This window comes from Sinohyriopsis cumingii, chromosome 19 (genome assembly GCF_028554795.1).
Source record: "Sinohyriopsis cumingii isolate HCF-2022 chromosome 19, ASM2855479v2, whole genome shotgun sequence".
Taxonomy (NCBI): Eukaryota; Metazoa; Mollusca; class Bivalvia; order Unionida; family Unionidae; genus Sinohyriopsis; species Sinohyriopsis cumingii.
The window spans coordinates 30,985,007-30,999,302 of NC_142979.1; the positions used below are offsets into that span (position 1 = coordinate 30,985,007).

Consider the following 14,296-nt stretch of genomic DNA (forward strand, 5'->3'; position numbering starts at 1 on the left):
AAGTTCCACACTCAACATTTCTTTTATTGAGATGCCAATTCTTTTCAAATTAGAACATTTTCCTCCTATATTAATTTATTATCAGAACGTGTGTGGTGTCCGCTGCCCAAATACTGTAAGATCAGAAATATTAATGAGGATACAATTTCATTGTTTGGAAGCAAAGGCAAGATTCATGGGGATAGAACTGTGATGTGTCACACTGTTTACGTTAGCAGAACAATATTATTTTTTCAGGATGAATTTAATTTCATGGCTATCTAACAACCACAAAAGTGACCTAAAATTATACATGACAGTTTAACAAAGAAATGTCCACGGATTTCATTGTAATGGTCCACATCAAATCTTTACTACTAATATTGTTCTATTAATACTGTTTGACAACTTTGTTGCTTTTAAAACAGACACATTAAGCTAAAGGAAAAGAAAAGAAAATGTTTGCATCATAAGACAAGCCAATGCCGCATAAAAAACAATAACCAAAACTGATTAGCACTATGATGAAAGGTATTGTAGTGTGGGAAAACATTCAAGTAACACAATCAGCAATTAACAGTATCAGGTTTCTATTTAAGAAGAAGCTGGGAGAGAGAATTTGGAAAACATCAATATCAGGGACAGTTTGTGGGATTCAGGACTGCAATGACAAATCTGGGTAAATGGGTTAGCATATGATAAATCTAGTAAACTGCATCATACTCTTTTTAATGCTGTTTCAGCACCATTTAGTAAGGATATGGTCTGTCGGGGAAGGAGGCTGCCCTTCATTTAGTAAAGGTTCTGTATGTAAGGGAAGTGGGGGTGGGTACATGATATAGTATATACATGTATATGGATGCATGAAAGAGAGATATGGAGATAGAGAGACATATCAACTTGAAAGAGAAAATTTAAAAAGGGACTTACTAGAATGATAGAGACGGGCATAGTATTTATAGATAAATATAATGGAGAGACAGATAGTATTACAGTACACAACCATACCAGGACACCATACAGCTAAACCGTAGTGTAGAATCTAAAGAAGTGGACAGAACTTTAGTATGTTATTGTATATATTTAGATATAAACATTAGTTTGCCAAAATCGCTGACTGTTTTAAATATTATACCACTGAGCTCTCCTCACTTCGAACCCATGAGGTTATATGGGCAATGCCAGATCCCTGGTCAAACAATGAGAACACTGCAGGACCAAAGCACCACCAAGACCAAGTTTCTGGAGGTGAATGTTTGAACATATTTTGGAAATTAATATTGTCTGAAGAAAAAAAAAATGGAATTGAAACTTTTTGTATTCAAATATTTTATCATATATGTGCTGAACATATCCATCTGGGATATGCCAAACTCTCTCACTCTTTCTCTCTCTCTCACACACACACACTTGCTGAATTTTACAGAACAATGTGCTCTTTTCTATTACTTATTTTAAAACCACACTCATAGTAATATATAATATTTATATGTAAAAAAAATACCTACATATCCTAGTTTTAACCAATACAATAGGAAACACACATGGGGCAGGGGAGCCTGACCACTGTGGTAGCCATAGATCTGAATCATTTTCAGAGGTCCAACTAGACACCATAAATAAGTTCTGGTAAACCTGCATGTTAATAAGACCTTCCATTCAGGAGTAGAGATAACAAGATTTTCAAAAGAACTGCTGTATTAGACATATTGGACATCAGAGCAGCAAATTTTTTATTTAGGACTGACTAGACATAAGAAGTGTTTCAGTGAAAATCTCATGCTGACATGACAATCCATTCACGAAGAGTAGCAATAACAAGATTTTTAAATACGTCTGCTGTGGTGGCCATATTGAATGTCTTAGTAGTACCACTTTTATTTAGGACCAAATAGAGCATGGCATAAATATGTGTGTGTAACGTTTCCTGGCAATCCTCCAAGTATCAATAATAAACCTGTGCTAATGTACAGTCAAAAAAACATCCAGAATGCTATTCTGGTCTATGCCCAGCAGAACTAAAAAAAACTGTCTTATGCACAGAATATTTAGGTTCTAAGACAGGAAGAACAAAGAAATTTAGTGAACTTGAATGAGACATGATTTTTTTCCATTCCAGACTGCTTGTTCCAAAAAGTTTAGCTCATGGAAATACACCTGCCACTTCATGTTTAATCAGAATAGAAAGTGATTTGCAATCAATTAGCTAAATGATTCAAGTCCCTGGCTCAAGCTATGTCAGACTTTATGTACCAAGAGTTATCAGCAACAAGAATTTATTATTCAAATGTATCAATATCTCTCAAGATATTTTCCTGAACATTCATTCCATAAACCTGATATCAGAGACAAGTCAACTTCAGGGGTATTATAAATTTTATGTATTCCTCCATTTCTATTAAACTGGTTAATAAATGTGGCCTTTACTATTATAGAAACCCTGCTTGGTAAGGGAAAGAACTCATGGATATAATATTCTAAATGTTATGATTATTCCTCAAGTTTATAAGTGTGTGTGTGTGTGTATGTGTGTGTGTGTGTGTGTGTGAGATTTAGATTTTTAACGTAGCTTTAACAATTTTTCAGTCACATCACTATGATGTCTGCAGTGTGGCAGTTTAAAGTGATGTCTAGCACTGGGGCATCATGCCACAGACATGTAGCATGATGTTCCACCTAGTCATATTATCCTAACACAAATTCAACTAGTCCTAACATTAACCTCTTAATGTTGAGCGCCTAGTGAGGCAGTTGTTAGTACCATTTTTAGAAGTCTGTAGCGGACACTCTAACCACAAGGCCACCTGAGCAGTCAAGTTTATAAGTGGATCTTTACTTGCTGATGCTGCAACATGGATTAAACACTGCATTATTTCAAACCTGATAATTATTATTATCCATATTTGCAAAAACAAATCATTTATTTACCAGTGGTAAAATCTTTAATTTATGAAAAGCATTCAAAAATATCACTTGACCAATTGTCAAGTTTTACCAAGGCCATTCTTGCAAACCCCTTGTTTGCCATCTCTTGGCTGCAAACAAAAGGAGGTGTTTCTTTGCCTAAGGAATGATATTAAACAATTTTTAAATGTTCAATGTTTTCTATTAGAATTTTAAAAAATCCAGAATGAAACAAAGAGTCAGTATCAGGAATTATAACTGGCTGATATCTGTTTAACAAACAATATGTGTTTCTGGTTGTCTGACTGTCTCTGTCCTTTGTTGCCAACCCAAGCACTTTTTTTCTTTTTCCCCCAGGGTAAAAAAAAAAAAAAAGAGTCTGAACTGATTTGTGCATCTGACCTGGTTTTGCCCAGTACATGAACTGCTAGTACATTATATATACCAATCATTATAATATATATATAATGTAAAAAGAAAAAGAAAATACCTACTTACCCTAATTTTACCACCAGTGCAATAGGAAACATGTTTTTTTGGGTGTGACCAAAATTATCATAGACATTAAAAAGACGCCTTCTGGTGGAACTTTTCATGGAGGAGTAGTCAGACTGGCACAAATTTTCATTTAAGACCAACACCATAAGAAATCTTCCTCTGAAAGGCCCATATTGATATGACATCACCATCCAGCATTTCAAAAAGATGCCAGTTTAAATATAATTATATATGTGTAGCTAAGACTCTTAAACAACAATGTCATTAAATCTGCTTCAGACAGGCATGCTTGTAAAGAGAATAATGTTTTACCAATCTGATCACGCATTTTAATTTTTAAATAGCAGCTACATATCAAACTACCTCATCTAATATACTGCATGTTTATATCATTTGTTGTTAGCATAGGAGGTTGGAAACAAATGCATGTATCAGGGCATTTGAACACAGCAGTCCTGTTACACTATAATTTCAACCTTGATACCTTTTAACCTGCTACTATGCTATCCACCACTACACGTTAATGTTTCCCAAAAGCCTTATAAAATTTATCTACTAAACAAACATCCTATCACCTAATCCAGTTCTTACATCTTCGTGGGTATCTAATTAAGATAATCTTATTCCATCAATTAACTGTTATCTTTTGTACCCAACTTGCCCCTGATGCAAGATCTCTGATGCAGGTTTCATCTGCACTTTCAAAGTCATATGACTGGCCTGTGATGATGGAGTCCACTGATAGAGTGCTATATATATTTCACTTATTTCCACTACCAGCCCAAGTATTTATGCATTTTAAGTTACACACCACCTTCAAAATGAAAGTAAAATTTACACAGTACTCAGCTAGCTCCATCCTGGAGGTGCAATATATTTGTTTCCTATAGTAGTAGCAATAAATGCAGTTGTCAGAGATCTCGGAAACGCTTAATTATGCGTTTTTGGATGCCAATTTTTTATCTGGGACACAGAAGATCACTGAGGCAGGAGTCCTCCATACACATGTAATAGGTGTTCGACAAAATTCAAAGACTTGCCAATCCTGCTTCAGCCACCTGCTTTGTGCGAAAATGTGTTGACAATTAGTTGTGCTGATACTTACAATGACAGTATTCAGTGACTGAAAGACCCCTTGATGTACATACATGTTGCCATTTTATAAGAGTACATAAAAAAGAACATGATGCAACAGCTGGGCGGCAAGTTCAAAGGCTTTGTCTGGTGGCTGGGTGGCAAATGTACTGATATTTACAATGATTGAATTCAGAGACAGAAAGTCCCAGAGATGTACATGTGGTCATTTATAAAAGTACATCAAATAAACAACTTTAGCTTTCGTTATTGTGTTCATTTCTGAATGTAGCAGAATAAGCAGTGCATGTGACTTCAGAATCAAGACATGTTGAGACTTAGACAAAATGCCATTCGTAAGTGGGTGACTGCCTCTTATACACTATTTCGTCATAAAATTAGTTCAAAACTGTAAGTGAACCAGTAGGCCTAACAGGAAATAATGGCGGACTTCACTAAGTCTGGGATGTACCAGTTTATTTGATTGTCTGTTTTCTTAAATCATCAGGCAAATATGTTCAGAAAAAATATACAAATCATTGAAACCAAAGCCTAGGTATTATTTTATTAAAGATTTAACTTTAAAATGCAAATTATGTAGGTCAGAAACGTATGGGACAATGCTATATTGTGGAATTTGCGAGATGCGCTTTAAGGACTAAGCTGTTTTCTGACTTGGCACGTATTTGCGAAAATACAGAAAAAAAACAGCAAATCAGATAATATTTATTTGCCTAAAATTACTACAAGTACGTACACAAATATATAAACCATAAATTTGCGATCATGTCATTGGACTGGTGTATTGAAGCTATATTATAGTGAGTGATTACATTATGAAAACCTCTCCATCTGAAAATAGATGCACTCAGTCTGTGTTGATTCTAAAGAAAGAAGGGACTGCAACTTTTGATGGTGGGACTCCTAGTTTTAAAATGCTAGCAAGACCTCTGGTTGTTATTATTGTCATTCTTATTCATTCCTGGAAAATGTGATGAGGAATGAAAATTGCTCTTTGTCCTACAATATAAGATCTCAACCTGATATTTATTTTTTGGGTGTTGAGGTCTTATTGCCCGATGACGAGGCAGTGTAGCATATTCTGATGTTGATTAATTTTGGTACAATAAGTCAAATTTTCAGGAATATCTTACACACTTGGCATCCCATAATGCTTTTCTCAGACATGATTTTGGTCTTCCATAAAAAGAGCTGAATTTTTTTAAAGGGGGTTTGGGGGTCCTCCCTCAATGGGATCTCGAGAGGCAGTATCCCCGATCTGGGGGTCCAGGGGACCGAAGTCCCCCTTCCGACAATGCATTTTACACTCATACAAAAACTGCTCCTTGTGCAACTTATGGTCATAAAATAAACCAAAATAATCATTTGAAAAACTAACAAACTTACCAAAAATGTTCAACTTGATTTCAATAATTTCACAATATTTATTGTCACATGAATTTGTTCTCCAATACTATTGATGCTTAAGTTTTTTCATGTGCATATCAGTGTTCACAGCATAATTAAGTTACAATAATTTGTCCATTTTTGCAGCAAATATATTATACTTCTCTCTTTTCATAACAAATCTGTAAAATAAACACACGAGTACATCAACTATATACAAATAATCCCATACATTCACTTGTCTTTTTCACCAATGGACACAAACTGTGTCTGAGAAAGAAAAAAAAGTCACTGATCCCCAGCAGTCTGTTAATTTCCAAAAGCTGATCATTGTATATGATGGAAAATGTAATGGATTCACTATAATTAAAAATTTTAGTATTGAGGAGAGAATGTGTTGTTATGTGTCTTTATTGTCTCTTCAGAAAATAACTGTATATATAATTGTATACACTCATAATAAATGTGAATATTTTATATTTTTAAACTAATAATTTTTTGCTATGCGCTATGTGGTGGTATGTTATTATTGACATAATGTTTACTTCATACCGTGTTTGTGCCCCATACACCAATCATTTGCCATAAGAATATGAGTTTCTTGTTCTACAATGTGGTACACACATTATGTTCTACAGGATGTTGTTTATTTCAAAACTAGAATAATTTACAATATTTCCTGAATACAGGATTAGAAATAAATGATGAATAAACAAGTATGGCCCTTTCATAGCACAAATAGCAGATACATTATTGAATTTCATTGTTTATCACCACAAGAATATGGTTCACCATTATATTAGCTATTATCTAATGGTATTGCAATGAATACTGACTGATAAGCAAGCAAAATAAGCTGAAAAATCACTATTTAAAGGTATACGAAATTAAATTCTTGCAAACTATATCTATAAAATAGCCTGTACAACATGCCTATATAACCTGTATGACTTGTAGTTTATAACTTTGACATTTGGACTAGTCCTACAATGTAAGACACCTCTTCTAATATCTATTTTTGGGGTCTTATTGCCTAAATAACGGTGTGAAGCCTGTTCCAGTGTTGACATGAAAATAAGCAGCCAGTTGTTTGGGAATATCTCACACATTTGGCAACAGATATTGACGCTTTTCCACAAATTAAAGTCATGTTGATTTAGGCTGACTTTACTTACTCTGATGTCCTTTTTTAATAAATTCAAATTTGCATACACATGCTGAAATTGGTTAAAAGGATTATATATTTTTATCTGTTTCTTTAAAGAAACAAACTTAACACCAAAATAAACCCATAAACCTAACTACCCACTGAAATACACAATTATTGACATGCTTTAAGTGTATATCTATTGGCATGCACCTGGATATTATAATTTGTAATTGTTTTAATCATAATAATAAACAAAGCAAACTTTAAGTGATTTTGATACGCATTATTCACTTTTTACCAATTTCTAGTGCAATTCATTGAATGACGTCACTCAGGTTTATATGTTTTTGCTTGATTAGGTATGATAAATTGCGAATCAGTCAGAACTTAAAATATGAAAGTGAGATGTTGATTGTGAGATGCCAGAATGAGTATTTATATATATTCAGTATATATATCATATACGTCTCAGTTTTAAAGTAAATAAAAACGTAGCTGACACACACAAAAACGAGGTCACAGCTGTCCAATCAAGTACGACAGAGTGACTTCATTACACAAATTGAAAAATGTAAATAATTCCTGTAAAAGTCACTTAAATCCAATTTTATTTTGCTTTTGTATCATTATTCAAACAAACACAAATCTTAGTACATTTATTTTCATGAGTATTATGGTGCGAATATGTGTACTTTGGTGTGTATTTCGGTTTTTGAGTACGTTTCGGCGTTTCTAGTAACCCTGATTTCGTCTTAACCAGCTATCACTGCATTCCAACCAAATGAAATATAGGTCAAAGAAACCTGAAAACGCGTCTATGTGCTTGTGTGAGAAAATGAATTTATTAAAAAAAAGGCAGAGTAAGCAAAGTCTGACTAAAGCATTATGAAATAATTTGTCGACAAGCGTCGATATTGGCTTCCAAGTTTTGCGAGATATTCCTGACAATTTTACTTCTCATTCCGATGTTCTTCCACCTCAGACCGCAGAAAACGCTAAACAGCGCCGTTATTTAAGGATTAAGACGGCGACCCCCCACCCCAAGAACAACAAATATCAAGGGAGGCGTCTTACACTAAAGAACTAGAGAGAGTGGTATTGACTCCCCTCCCCCACCCACCCACATAACAATGGCGGGTATGCGATCAAGCAAAATATCCATAATGCATAGAGCTCGTTGTCCAGTTAACATGACTGAAAGAGATGCATTCCTCAGCAGCAAAAAAAGTAATCAGTCAACTGGCTTGGGATACAAACCTGTCACCGGATGGTCTATTAGACATCGTCTATTTCTAATTTCGCCATAACAATATTGTAGGAACTTCTAATCTCCTGTCGACAAGGAATGAGAAACGGACATCACGTTATGCTTAGATGTGTCCGTTACAGACACGCTATTAATTTGTAGTGAGGGAAGATTAAAAAAAAAAAAGATTTAAAGCCGTCTTTTTTCAATTCTTTTTGAGAATTATAAATTCTCTATTCTTTTTATTTAATATTATTTGTTTATTATTGACCATTGGTTACTCTCTTTTTACATTTATTCTGTTTTCTTTCATTCTTTCTTTGTGCTCATGCCACGGAAGTAGTAAGGTGGGCCACCTTACGTACAATGGAAATTAGCATTACAGAGACCCCTGGGCCACTTTACGTACAATGGAAATTTAACATGGCGAAAAATCGTGGGCCACTTTACGTACAAGGGGAATTAACATGGGAATAAATCGTGGGTCACTTTTACCGACAAAGGGAATTTAACATGGGAATAAATCGTGGGTCACTTTTACCGACAAGGGGAATTTAACATGGGGAATAGAGTTTGGGCTTGTCTAGGGACAAGGGGAATTGAACATGGGATTTTTTTTTTTTTAAAACAAATTTTTAAAAAAAGGGATAGGCAATTGAAAAGTCATTCTCTTTTCGAGAAATATGGCTGACCCTGAAAAGGGCCTTTGGGTTTTTTCTTCTTCTAACTTCTTAACTTCTTCCACCATCCTCTTATTTTGTCCATCATTCCTTTCTTCTTCTTCTTCTTTTCTGTTTCCGGGTGACCCATGGCCCGGAACTTCTCTTGGATTTTCATCCAATTGTTGTTAAGCCGCTCAAACTCTTCATTTTTCTTTTTGTTTTGCACATCTTTTCTTTCTTCCCTCCATTTCTCTTTAATCTTCTCTACTTCTTCCTCCATTACTTTTCTCATCAGATCTTCCCCTTTCTTCACCTTGTCCAACCCCCATTTTACATTCCTCCACTCTGTCCAGTACAATATATTTTCTAGGAAGCACCGGACTTTGATGACATGATCCAGTGCTTCCTTCAAACTTCCCACTCTGAAGTAAGGTGGGTTAATGAAGCCTCTTGACTTATTGACTTCTTCTTCAATCATCCCTGCTATGATATCTCTTGCTGTCTTTAGGCCTTGAACTTGACTGGTTACAAAGTCTTTCATATCTCCATGCCTCCATTCCTCTTCTATTCTTCCTACAACATATTCTACATGCATTATCCAAAAATAGATGTCTCTTAATAGATTAAATAGAACTGATACTTGAGTCATTTTGTCTCAGTTATTCCTTAGAATGGTTCCAACATCAAACTTTGTGGGTTCTTATACGAAAAGCGCGGACGTGAAGGAAAACATCCCCCTAAAAAACATAAAATTGATCTTACCTAGATCATGACCAAACAACGCGCGGACGTGAAGGAAAACATCCCCACTTTTCTCATTTCATATAATAAAACCCAAACTATACTCTCCACATACGCTAAGAAACAATAAAGAAACTACTATTCACACAAACTTTACTTGAGCAGTTACAAACACAAACACTCGCACTATTAATAAAGAGTTAGTGTTTATATTCACACTACTCTACCTACACACATTGGCAAATAGATAGTTATTTCTTTTCTTGAGTATTGTGTAGCCCTGAAAAGGGCTGGGTTTTTTTTGAACTTCATGGACACCTGGTTAATGGTGGCACCTTCCAAGCCTGGCGCCACATACACATCTTGTTCCTCAGTTACTTTTTACTTTTTTGGGGGAGAGAGCAGAGGCAGGATATGTGGCTTCAGAATCCCAATTTTCGGTTTCTGGGATTCTGAAATTTCTTCTTCTCTCCTTTTCCTCCTCCTCTTCTTTGTATCTTCTCTCCTCCTCTTTGTATCTTTTTTCCCCCTCTTCTTTATATCTTCTCTCCTCCTCTTCTTTGTTTCTTCTTTCCTCCTCCTCTCTCATCCTTCCTTCTTCCACAATGGCCTCCGCGGCCAGTTCGTTCAACAGGCGCCTGGCATATTCCAGATGCACATGAAGTTCCAACAGTTTCGCCAATCTCGTGTTCATTTTTGGTGTTGATCAATCAACAAGGGCAGCTAGACTGCCGAACGAGTTTCAATTTATAGTGAAAGCGCGGACGTGAAGGAAAACATCCCCCTAAAAAACATAAAATTGATCTTACCTAGATCATGACCAAAAAAAAACAACCCGCGGACCTAAAAGAAACACTCACTCACTTTTTAATGCTACCCATCACTATTTTAAAATTTTTTTATAAATCACTTCAATAGACTATTTACATACGCAAAGCAATCCAATCTAACCCCAAATCTACACCTCAAACACCAAAAAAGACATTATTTTAATCTACTATCCTCACCAACGTACGTGAGCACTTACAAACACACAATCCTATACACAAACACATACCCTTACATTTTTTTAAAAAAGGGTTAGTGTTTATTTTCACACTACTCTACCTACACACATTGGCAAATTGATGGTTATTTCTTTTCTAGAGTATTGGGGTAGCCCTGAAAAGGGCTGGGTTTTTTTTGTTTTTTTTTGTTTGCTATCGCAATCTTTTTTTAGTTTCTAAGAATGCGATGTCCTCTGAGGATAGACTTTCTGGCGATAGGTCTGCTTCTTCGGAAAGAGAAGAAGAACTCTTTGGTGTCGATACGGCAATCGACAAAACCTGTCAGCTTCAGGTTGCTGCTGCTGTTGTTGCTGCTGTTGCTGCTGTTGCTGCTGTCTCTGAAGTCTGTACTTCTCTGTCCATTCTTCTTTCTCCCTGTTCACTTCTTCTCTGAAGAACTCTTCTATCAGGTCTTCAGTGATTTTTAACATTCTCACATTCTCTATTTCTTCTGGCTTCGGTATCAGACTGTGTCTGACCCTATGCAAATTCACGTAGGCTTCGTTGAGCTTAGCTAGTTTGGAGCATATCTTCGTAGGAGGATGAGTCGACAATGGATGGTTAGACTGGAAACAACCCCGGTTCTTAAAGTCAAAGCGCGGACGTGAAGGAAAACATCCCTCCACGGTTTTCGAGTCGCAACGTTCAATGAGTGTCATGAGAGGGATAGTAAGAAATTAAAGAGCATCAATCCAACATTCTTATAGCTAAACAAAAGACAAAGGCATTTTTTTCAAAACACAACATTTTTTATTCAAAAATCACTTAACACTAAACAACAACTCTAACATTTTTAACAATAATCCAACACTATAACATCAAACAGTTGTTTCAAATCACAAACATTTTTTCTCAATTCACAATCTACTTTAAACAGGGCTGACAACGTTGTGAACGAAATTGTGATTTCCACTTTTGGAAGTCATTAGGCCATTGATGGACACTACGTTTCCTAGCTTGAGACAAAAGATAAGCATAATGGTCACAAAACCATCGATCTACTTTCACATCGTTTCTTGAAGAAGAACGAGGATCAAAATGAGTCACTAAATGTTCTAAGGAATAGCCCAGGCTGCGATGATGCAGAAAATACACACAGTACTGTCCACACACCAAGGAATCTGTGCCTTGTAATTTCACATTATTGAATCGGGTGGTTTGAGCATTTCTTCTCATAAAGTCGATGATATCGTCTTCCAAAGGGGGCAATCCATACGAATCGAAATATTCCACACATCCTTCTTGAGGAAAGCAGACGGCTACCCAATGGGTTCCTGGGAGATGACTGTCGTCCGTGTTGATCACGTAAGCTTGATGGTCTTTAGGTTTGCGATGAGGGAGTTCATCTTTAGCACAGACGACAGGATTCCAAGAAGCCGTATACGAACTGTGGTTCAAAAGGTAATAAAGATCCCAGGTATCCATTGTTTTGTGTTTTTTCTTCTTCTTCACAGGTAATAATAAGTCGTCAATTCGATTCTGACTTTTTGCTTGAAAATGTCTGACAAATAACCGTTTCTTCGTTTCGTCTCCTCACTCTGATTCAGGAGAGCTTCGATACGATGGATCTCTTGAGTGGTTAATGGTGGACAAGAATGTTCACGCAAGTCTTTATACCACTGATGCAACACGTCTTCGTCCGAGATGAGACTCCAAGCTTCTTCCAGATATTCGTCCAATTTTTCTTCTTGACTTAACATCAGGCATTTATCGTGTTGAATTTGACTGGGATGATCGTTTTGACATCCATAGCAATTTTTCTTGATCAATTCCGTCATTTTTTCGACCAAGTGTTTGGCAAAACAGGAGACTAAATGGGCTTCTTGTTCTGGCCATCTTGACTTCATCATGATCACTTCTTCTTCCACAGTCTCCTCACATTCCATGTCCAAGGTTTCTCCACTAGGTAAAGAGGGATAACAGTCTTCCATAGCTTCTAATAGTCTAGAATGACTTCTCTCAAACTGTTGATTTCTATCGTATTGTCAAATTCTGCATACAGGATGACGTTCACTGTGTTCTCTGGGGGCAGTGCACTCGCAAACTGAATTTCCACACGAATCTGGCCAGATTTTATAGGGTGGAAATGTCCCTCGTCGCTGCCTTGGTCAGGAGTGAAATCAAAAGCCCACAAAGCATAGCCTCCTGCGTAATCGTCGTACGTAATGCCGTGACTGGTGCTGGTTCCTAACTGACCGGTGGCTTCGTACAGGGACAAGTACGATCTCAAATAATTCTTCGCTGCACCAAAGTTAGGTTCGAAAGGTCGGGTACACAAGGTCTTGCCGTCGCGACTGACCTCGATCTTGGACACATTGTAATGTTGAATCTCAAAAGGATTTTCGTTGTAGGCTCCGTTGAAGGCTGAATTCTTGACGATACCAACCATCAAACGCTTGGGTAACTGTCCTTGGAACAGATGATCTTCGATCATGGATCGCTGTCCAGCAGGAATGGTGAAGGTTTTCACTTCCACTCGTCGTATGGGATACTTGGCGGTCGTTCTGCTCAACGTCTGACTGATGTCGTTACCTACTTTAGGTAACACTTCCACACGACGCACGTAAAGTCGAGCTTCTTGAATGATAGTTTTGTATTCGTTGGCATGGGCCATCAAATGGAAAGCGGCACTGCTACGATTCAGTCTCAGGCGGACATCCACGCCGTTGAGGAAATACTTTTCTTGTAACCACATGTCCAAATGCAAACGATCCATCAGTTCTAAACTTCGCCCTTGCAGAATTTTACTTCTACGTGTGTTAAACCCCACATTGTGAGGATTGTCATCTTCTGACAGGACTGTGTCGTTAAACTTGTCTACACCTGCCGTGTCAGGTTTCCATACCACGCAAGCATCCAGATGAGTATTCTTGGCTTCTTTTCCATACGTCATTCCAGGTAGGCGCGATAAGGGTAAGTATCCATGCTGCTGCTGACTAGTTTGGTATTCAAGTACAAGTCCACTTCGCTGAACAAGGAATGTATGAAATTGTTAACAGGAGCTACCCTATCATTGGTTCCAGGATTGCTGTTGTCCGTTTTGCTCACTTTGACTTTCAAATACAGGTAACTGCTATTTAGATCGATGTAATCTTCGGGCTGTCCTTTGATTTCAAACTCGATGGGAGCTGCTTCCGTCAAAGAGGAGACGGGGTGAAATTCCACCCATTGGGATTCTTGCATCGTCATCATGGTGGGGGGCATGGCAAACATATCCAGTTCCGTCTTGGAACAAGCGCAAGATTCTCGGTGCATCATTTTTTTTCTGTGTCTCAATAATCGAAAACGTCTAACTCTCGAACGGTTCTTCTTTTCTTGGCCTTTCTAGCTTGAAGTCTGGTGAAAAGGTGTTTTCTTCTTCGTCGTCTCTTTCTGCCTTGTCCTTGCTGAATGCCTGATTCGGTAGCGTGCAGGGCATTTATAGGTGTGTCTCGTCGGCCCAAAAGGTCTTTGCCCGTTTGCAGCAAGACATTTTTGCCTGCCCTCATGAAGGCTTCTTTAGGGTTTTGTTTGTCGATGATGACATTTTGGAGAAATTCTTTGCCTTGCGTCAGTGCCGCATCTTTCAAGGCGTGCAATCCGCGTGTCA

General features: G+C 37.2%; 1 protein-coding gene across 3 annotated transcripts in view; it reads right to left on the reverse strand.

The window, feature by feature from the left end:
* The window catches only part of LOC149775373 (uncharacterized), a 222,416-nt gene extending 214,019 nt beyond the window's left edge, over positions 1 to 8,397 (reverse strand). For all 3 annotated transcript variants that reach the window (XM_089943284.1, XM_089943282.1, XM_089943281.1), the window contains exon 1: positions 8,270 to 8,397. In XM_089943284.1, coding sequence (XP_089799410.1) covers positions 8,270 to 8,295 — 26 coding nt within the window. In that variant the 5' untranslated portion in view covers positions 8,296 to 8,397. The remainder of the gene's footprint in view (positions 1 to 8,269) is intronic.
* Between the last annotated feature and the right edge of the window lie 5,899 nt (positions 8,398 to 14,296).